This window comes from Cololabis saira, chromosome 10, assembly GCF_033807715.1.
Source record: "Cololabis saira isolate AMF1-May2022 chromosome 10, fColSai1.1, whole genome shotgun sequence".
NCBI classification, from domain to species: domain Eukaryota; kingdom Metazoa; phylum Chordata; class Actinopteri; order Beloniformes; family Belonidae; genus Cololabis; species Cololabis saira.
The window spans coordinates 21,979,057-21,988,049 of record NC_084596.1 but is presented as its reverse complement, the minus strand read 5'-3'; the positions used below and the strand labels follow the sequence as shown (position 1 = coordinate 21,988,049).

Here is an 8,993-nt window from a genome sequence, read left to right as displayed (position 1 = left end):
CAGACCCCCTGCGGGGACACGACGCCGCCCTGCGGACGGCTCCTGAACTCCCCCTCAGCTCATTGACATGCAATTCCAGTTGCTAAGGACCCCTGCCGGTACGACACCTTGCCGGCAACGCATTGTCTCCCTGCTGGGACAGGCACCAGCTTCCAGCCCCCCGCAAGGCCACGCCTCTGACCGTAACACTTGTTTAATTCTGTTGTTTGTTCTTGTATAAAAAAGCTTGTTACGAACCATTTCGATGTCAGCCACCGAACCAGACACTGTCTGTATCTGTCTGCTGAACGCCGGCTAGAATAAAATCTCTCATCACACAGCGGACTCTTGAACTGGACTTTGTAATATTCTTCAACAATTGGTGCCGTTGACCCGGATGACAATAGACCTTCGATGGAAACTCCTGTTCCAGAACAACGGCGCAATCAGCGACTCTATCTAAAATTTTAGAGGTTAAGGGATCCACTTACAAAATCCCAAATTATTGTTGCTGAGTTGTTGTCGAAAGTCTGTGAATTGGAGTGCCGGAGAATGGTTGACGTCATCCTGAGATTTTAGGTAAGTCCGCTGTGTGGTTGTGAAGGTTATATTTTTTATTATTATTTTGTGTTATTGGGAAGGTTATTGTAGAGATGTTTTAGGAATGCTGACAATTTCATAACACTTGAATTTGATTGTGTTGTGAGAATGTTCTGCTTCTCCTGCCTTAAGAATCTGACTCGCTCTTCTAAAAAAAAAGGTTTAATATCTCGGATAACATTAAAGAGAGAAATGGCGCCATGGTTGGTCTGGTACCAATAAAAAGATAGTCCAGGGGGACTATTCTTATGCATATGCAGGACGTGGGGTCCGTAAGTGTTGGAACACTGATATATTTGTGAGAAATAGACATACTGTATGTAGAGAAACTGCCCTTTTATTTTATAAGTGGGGATGACACGCTCTCCCCAAAATGGAGTATATTTCATTTCTGCAAGAATCGACTCGCTCTTCTTTGCATCAACAGGAATGATTTATATGCTCAGGTAGACTGATAGTTGGAAAGTTTTTGGGAAGTTTTTCAGTTCTTTAAATACATGTATGGTAATCACGGTACCGATAGTTTTATTTGTTAGTTTTGTTTGTTACTTAGTTAGTATTAAATATTGTTAAAATAACTAAAAAGCACTTCAAACTCCCTCAGATTTTTGGAGGGATGAAGGTAGACGCCGTAATGCAGAATCTCAAATAGCTTCGCTTACTGATCAAAAATAAAAAGCTGATGGCTAGAAGGATTTAAAAACACAACGCAGACGAAAAAGAAATTAGAGAACCAGTTAAATGATAAAATCAAAACCTTTATCCGGTGAAACTGATTAAAGAATCAAATGACGATGACACTTCTGATTACGACTGGATTTTACAAAAATCCAAGATCTGTTGCCTACAAAATTTGGAGCCAAATAATGGTAAGAGATTTTAAATTAATAAACAAAATGGCTAGAGGAAACAGCGGTTAAACTAACTTTGCCACATGATTAGAAAAGTAAAGTACTTGATGCGCAAAGTACTTGATGCTTGTAGAATTCCCTTTTAATCCCACAGCTGTTGCCAAAATCACACCAGAGCAAGCTCAGACCTTTTTTCACAGTATTTATTGCCTTAACAGTTCAAAGGGAAAATTGATAATCCCAGGGAACTTTATGCTAAAACAATTTTGACAGCAAAAGAGAATTGTGGTCTGTCACGAGATCAGATTGATGGATTCCCTCCAGGGTACATGCAAAATATATATTTGCTAATTGCCCTCCACAAAGGGTAGGCCTGGATAACGCAAAGAAAAAGAATCTGAAATGTATGAAAATACTAATGTCTTTTTCAAAAGTGTTTCCTACACAGGTTGAGCGCTGAGAGGAGGCGCAGAGGAAACAGCCAATGATCGGCTCCCATTGGGGTGAGCCAAATCAGAACATCCCAATTTACATAATCTTATCCTGCCTATGGTAAAATTCATCATGTAAGTGCATGGAAATCTGTCTGTGGCCTACTATAACGTCTCTGAATGCATGTATAACTAATCTCTAACTAGAGGTGTCAAGTAACGAAGTACAAATACCTCATTACCTTACTTAAGTAGAACTTTTGGTTGTGTATGCTTCACTGGAGTAATTATTTTTCAGACGGTTTTTACTTTTACTCCTTACATTTTCACGCAATTATCTTTACTTTTTACTCCTTACGTTTTAAAAACAGCCTTACTCTATTTCATTTCGGCTTTCTAAAAAAAAAAAAAAAACTATCCAGTTAAATTGTGCCATCCGGATAGAGTGGATTTGGTTGTGGTTGGATGAGAAGTATAAACATATTTGGTTTGTACGTGTCTGGTCTCTTAAACACATGTTAATGCTCAATAATGCACATATATGGTTCTTTAATATATTTGCATTATACTAAGATGCATTCATTTTCAATGGCTTTTAGCCTTAATGGTTTTTCCCCGCTTATATTACTTTTACTTTTATACTTTAAGTACTTTTGAAACCAGTACTTTATACTTTTACTTGAGAAAAAATAATTAAATAAAAAATAAAAATAAATAAATTTTGAGTTGATACTTCAACTTCTACAGGAGTATTTTTGAACTCTAATATCTATACTTCTACCTGAGTAATGAATGTGAATACTTTTGACACCTCTGTCTTTAACACTCGTCCTGACCTTTCCTGTTTTCCTCACTGACGGCTCTGCTTATAAAAATGGAATACCATACGCAGGTTATACAATTTGTGATAATTCTTAATTGTTGAAAGCGCCCTCCCCCTCCAGCTCCACCCAAGTAGATGAAACTATATACTGATCAAAAGGTAAAACTGTTACAATCTATACAGATTCCAGAGATGCTTTTGGTTGTGTATATTGTATTTTATAGATTTTATATATTGTGGGCGAACCGAGCATTTATCTCATCCTCGGAGATAAATGTGGTTAATTGATTGGTGAACTGTTACAAGCCTGTCAACTACCTTCATCTATTGCTTTGTTAAATGTGAAGCCCACACCCAGTCCAACCCTGTTTTCACTAGGCAATGCTTCAGCTGACCATGCAGCAAAAGAAACTGCCAAATTTGGCTTACCTGTCTATGTAAAACTTTGCCCTTCTATACCCGCTAACGACCTGGTTTCTCCTAATGATGTAGCTCTCCTACAAGAAGACTACTGAGGTGAAGAAAAAACGGATTGTAGCATTCCCATGGTTGTAAAAATGTAAATAATTTGTGGGTCAGCAACGACGGCCGCGTTGTTGCACCCACATCCTTGTACACGTGAATAGTTGATCACAGTTGGCAATCACAGATGAGAAAAAGGGGGAATGTGTCAGATAGTGTTGAAAGACTGATAAGCTCCAAGATTTGCATCCTATAAAAATATTGCAAACATTATCAACACTCCCCCCCACCGTGACTTTTTTGAAGCTCTGCAAATAGACATTATGTGAGGGATATGAAATTATTCTTGTATGAAAATGTTCATGTATGAAAATGTTTTTGTATGTGCAGAGAATTTTAAACTGGACTTAAATGGACAATGTTGACACCTGTTAACACCCATTAGGAAGCACAAAACTCACGCCTCATGAAAGGATCACGGGTAGACCTATGACTATACCAAGTAATTCAGTTCTATGTATGAAAAAGATGGACCTCCATGCCATGGATGAATCCATGATATCATTCTGTTCTGCTCTAACTTTTGCTGTCCAGTCAATCCACAGACAAGTAAAAGCTGTCCAGTCTCCTCCTAGTGACAAACCGTGCCATAACCTCCAACCCGGCGACTGGGTCTGTGTCAGGGAGTTCCGACGGAAAAACGCCCTGAAACCTCGCTGGTCTAAACCTCAACACGTCCTGCTCACCACCAACACCGCCGTCAAGTGTGAGGGGCGTCTAATCTGGATCCACGCATCCCACTGCAAGAAAACAACTCCTCCGCCATGCACCGGAAACCAGCTGGTACCATCTTCTTCCTGGGGGTCTTCGTCCTCACCACCGTCGGAGCCAGTGAAAGAAACCACGCAGGCTCGGACAGCCCAGAAGTAGATGAACTTCAACGACTGGCAGAGGAGCAGGGGAGCAGCGCAGGCCACAGAGGCCCGGAAGCAGATGCATTATACACGCCAAAACACTCACATCTGTCGCAGGAACAAAACAGACACCCTTGCAAACACCACAAACGAGACCTAACCGTTTACCAGGAGAAAATAACTCCTAAAATATATGAAACACAACCCTCAACAAACACATACCTCCAACTGGCAAAAATGGTTGCTGAAAATAGCCCACACCCTGATAACTGTTATGTGTGTGGGTTCATTCCACACAGCACAAAAGAAGGACTCCCATTAATGACTCTGCCCATTACTTCATGTGACACCTGTTACATTTTGAACCTCAATTCCTCTTATGGGCATTGCAAATGTCACAAACCCCCCCAAATGAGACAAATGTATTGTGATAAAATTCACACTAGCTGTTATTCCTGCAGCACACCGATTCCTCTCACCCTCACCATGATCCCAAAGACATTAAAGTGGTGTGTTGAAGGCAAAGGAACTATCCACCTAGGAATATCAAACTGTGACTCCACATACTCTCCTTCTGAAGAACCGCTTGTTAAGCCTAAAACAAGCCAAAATCCACTGCCCGATTCCATTAAAGATTATAACTACCTTGCTACAATGGTTAATCGCTGTTCCATACCTCTACCAAAAGGTGTTTACTGGATTTGTGGCATGAAGGCTTACGAATATCTTCCAAACGATTGGTCTGGTATATGTGGTCTGGGCCATGTGGTACCAGCCATGAGAATCGTCGCTGTACCACCGAAAGTTCGCATTGTTAAAAGAGAATTGTACACTCACACCCAAACACCATGGACAAGATTTTTTGGTGCCCTCGTTCCAAATTACGGAGTCATGGCAGCTTTGGATCAGATAAGGGACCTATCTCATGCAGTTGAAGACTTAGCAAATACCACAGCAAAGGGCATGTCTATGCTTTCACAAGAGATGACTGCTGTAAGGATGATGGCCTTGCAAAATCGTGCTGCATTGGACTACTTATTAGCTTCTCAAGGGGGAACTTGTGCTGTGATTAAAACTGAATGCTGTACCTTTATACCTAACCACAATGCCACCATCCAAGAAATAACAGATCACTTGAAAAACATTGCTAACACATTACATACACCTGTCACGACTAGTTTGTTTGGTTGGTTTAGAGAACAGTTAGGACACGTTGGTTACTTGATATTTGAATTTGCTTTATTGGGGCTTGTACTCCTAATTGTTATTTGGCTTCTGATTACATGTCTAAGGTTCACTTGCAAAATATGTATGGCTCAAACTACTACTAAAATCATGTACTCCACTGTAATTCCACCTCTACCGCCAGTGGAGGAGGAAAATTCAGACTTTCTGTTCAAAATTGAGATTGACTGTACTAAAAAAAAAAAAAAAAAAAAATTGTGAATTGATGAGGCCCCCTGCAGACCCCCTGCGGGGACACGACGCCGCCCTGCGGACGGCTCCTGAACTCCCCCTCAGCTCATTGACATGCAATTCCAGTTGCTAAGGACCCCTGCCCCTGCAGACCCCCTGCGGGGACACGACGCCGCCCTGCGGACGGCTCCTGAACTCCCCCTCAGCTCATTGACATGCAATTCCAGTTGCTAAGGACCCCTGCCGGTACGACACCTTGCCGGCAACGCATTGTCTCCCTGCTGGGACAGGCACCAGCTTCCAGCCCCCCGCAAGGCCACGCCTCTGACCGTAACACTTGTTTAATTCTGTTGTTTGTTCTTGTATAAAAAAGCTTGTTACGAACCATTTCGATGTCAGCCACCGAACCAGACACTGTCTGTATCTGTCTGCTGAACGCCGGCTAGAATAAAATCTCTCATCACACAGCGGACTCTTGAACTGGACTTTGTAATATTCTTCAACATTTGTCATCCGCTTTGAATACCATTCAACCCCACATTTCAATACAGAGGCTTTTATATCACTTTAATTGAAGTCCCAACCTTGTGAGTGTTATGCTGTGGTTGTTGAGGACCCAAGCGCAGGAGAGCAGAGTAGGAGGCCAGAGGCAGGAGTTCTCAACCAAAAGGGTTTATTCACCAAAAACAAAGAACTAAAAGCGCTGCTGAGCAGGAACAAGAAACTAAAGACATCACAGGGATCAAAACTGGGCACAAGAACACAGAGGGAAGAAACAGTACGGACCGACAGGGAACCAAGGAATGACAAGACAAGATATACTGAGGGGATAACGAGACATGACGAGACACAGGTGCAGACACAATCAGGGCAGATGGGACACAGGCGGGGCAAGACAGAAACTGAAGGCTGGGGGGAATGTCAACCTTGACAGTGGGTGGAATTTTTTAGATGTTTTATCAACTAAATGTCAGTGGTTGACATTTCCCCCAGTTTGTGTTTCTATTTTGCCCCGCCTGTCTTCCATCTGCCCTGATTGTTCACACCTGTGTCTCGTTACCCCCTTGTGTATATCTGGTCTTGTCTTTCCCCTGCTCCTTGTGGTTCCGTCCTGTTTCTTTCCTCCATGTGTCCTGCCAAGTTTTTGCTCAAGTTTTTTAGATCCCTGTTTTGTGTGACTTTTGATCCTGCCAAGCAGCGCTTTTGGTTTTTGGTTTTTGTAAAATAAACCCTTTTTTGTTGAACACCTCCCTCTCGCTCTCCTGCATCTGGTTCCTCACCACACCAGCCTGACACTAAAACACAGAGTGAGAAAGAATAACACTGTCTGACCCACCATGTCTCTCCATTGGTTCTCCATAAGGATGTGTTTGGTCACCTCTGCTGTTCATCCTTTACACGAATATGTGTCGCAGCAGGATATATTTATTTTAAAATATGCAGACAACTCCGTTGTTGTCAGTTTGTTGAAGGACAATGAAACCTGTCACGGTCACATCATATGTTACTTTGTCCAGCGGTGTGATGAATCCTTCCTGCAGATGAATATTTCTGAAACTAAAGACATGCTGATTGATTTTAGAAAAGAAACCCTAGCACAAGAACTGACAACTATAAAAGGTTGGCTAGTGGAGCATGTTGATACATACAAATATATTGGTACAGTTATTGACAGTAAACTGACATTTGTGGCAAACTGTCAGGCTGTTTTATAAAAAGGGTAATCAACGTCTTTTTTGCCTGAGAAAATTGTTGTCTTTTCATATCGACAAAACACTGTTGACCCTTTTTTATCTAGCTTTTATTGAATCGGTTTTATCCTTTTGCATGATGTCTTGGTTTGGAAATCTGTCTCTTAAAAATAAGAATAATCTGAACCAAATAGTGAAGTGGTCTAGTAAAATAACGAGAGAGCAGAAGATGAATCCTGACATGCTGTTTTCCAGACAGATATAAAGGCTGTCTGGACACCTCTCATCCACTACACCACCAGTTCCACTATGTAAAAGCACCACTATGTAAAATCAAACATTTTAAAAACAATTTTATACCTACTGCCATAAATAAATGGATAAGGTTTTTTTAGCCTTTTATGTTTCGATTATGGTTTACAGTATGTTGCATGTTGTATGCATGTACTAATTGTGTCTTATAGATGACTAACCTTACTGCAAAGCAAATTTACCTTCAGGTACAAATAAAGTTGAATTGAACTGAACTAATGTTTTGGAAAAACTGCTTTTTTTTTTTATTAATAATGAAGCGACAACACCTCTGGGGTTTTTAGTTTGTGGCAGAAATCCAGGTTTCGGTCATGTCTGGAACAGGTAAGAGACAGCAAGGTGGAGAGTGACAGGTTCCTGAGAAACAGAGTTGTTTGCTCATATTTGTTTTTTTCATAAAAAACACAGTCAAACAAGGTTTTTTCACAATCAAAAACATCTGAACATGAACAAACTGGTATCTGTCAGATAGATATGTTTTAAACCAATCTAGAGCTGTCCCTTTAATCTCAACAACATTCTCTAACCTGTGCAGTAGAATACTGATCTACAGCAGCACTGAGGTCCAGTAGAACTAGACACTAATCCTATATGAGGCCATAAGAAGGTAATTTGTGACTCGAACCAGTGCTGTTTCTGTACTATGATGCATTCTGAACCCTGACTGAAAAACTTCAAATGGATCATTTCTATACAAATTGTCACATAACTGGCTTGCAACTACCTTTTCCAGAATTTAGATACAAATGGAAGGTTGGAAATTGGTCTATAATTAGCTAATATGTCTGGGTCAAGAGAAGTTTTTTTAAGTAAAGGTTTAATTACTGCAGTAGTGGTTTTCTTCTTTTCTCACCAGCAACCGCTACTTCAAATGCTGAATTCTGTTTATAATCACCTGATTATCAAAATGGATTGATAAAATGAGATGAGATCTGCAACAACTGAAAAAAAAACTCAACTTTTAAACAAGTTATGTGTGTGCAAAACTTGCAACAATATAGTTTAGACATACTTCATGAGGTGAGAATACTGCCATTATCTGAAACTGAAAGAAAAGGTTTTATCAAGGCAAGCCTATGAGCTCGACCACTAGAGTCCTCAGCTGCACAGTAGACTCAAGCAATGGGCTGTGGTAACTGATGCTCCAGACGGTTAGCTGCTTTTGTCCAGCCAGGATTGATGGTCTCATTCTCACACTCACAGAAATGTTGTAGTGCACAACAAGTGGCAATGATGTGTGGGGGGAAGGTGTAGTGGAAATCACTTCTTTTCATCAACACCCGGCAGGGTGACTTCAGCCTTCCGAAAACTATTTCCACCGTAGTTCTAGCTGAACTTATGTAGACGTTGAATGACTCCTGCTCTGCTTTTATATGTGTGGAATGTGTGCAGCCTTTCATCAACCATTTCATGAGTGGATAAATAGCATCTCCACTAGTAGGAACAGGTTGACTGACGTGCCGTCTCTGGGCTCCTATTAGAAACACGAAAGGATGCCAATAAGAATCTTACTA

The 8,993-nt window shown here is 41.0% G+C and overlaps 1 protein-coding gene across 1 annotated transcript; it reads left to right on the top strand.

Annotated features, from left to right (window-relative positions):
• Nucleotides 1-479: 479 nt before the first annotated feature.
• On the top strand, nt 480-7,001 carry LOC133452206 (endogenous retrovirus group 3 member 1 Env polyprotein-like). The gene is made up of 3 exons (XM_061731426.1): nt 480-558; nt 3,771-5,474; nt 6,994-7,001. The coding sequence occupies exons 2-3, from the start codon at nt 3,971-3,973 to the stop codon at nt 6,999-7,001; spliced, it is 1,512 nt and encodes a 503-aa protein (XP_061587410.1). The 5' UTR covers nt 480-558; nt 3,771-3,970.
• Nucleotides 7,002-8,993: the final 1,992 nt, after the last annotated feature.

Bases quoted from the DNA above. Each gene is read 5' to 3' on its own strand.
- LOC133452206 (XM_061731426.1), top strand. From the start codon at position 3,971: ATGCACCGGAAACCAGCTGGTACCATCTTCTTCCTGGGGGTCTTCGTC.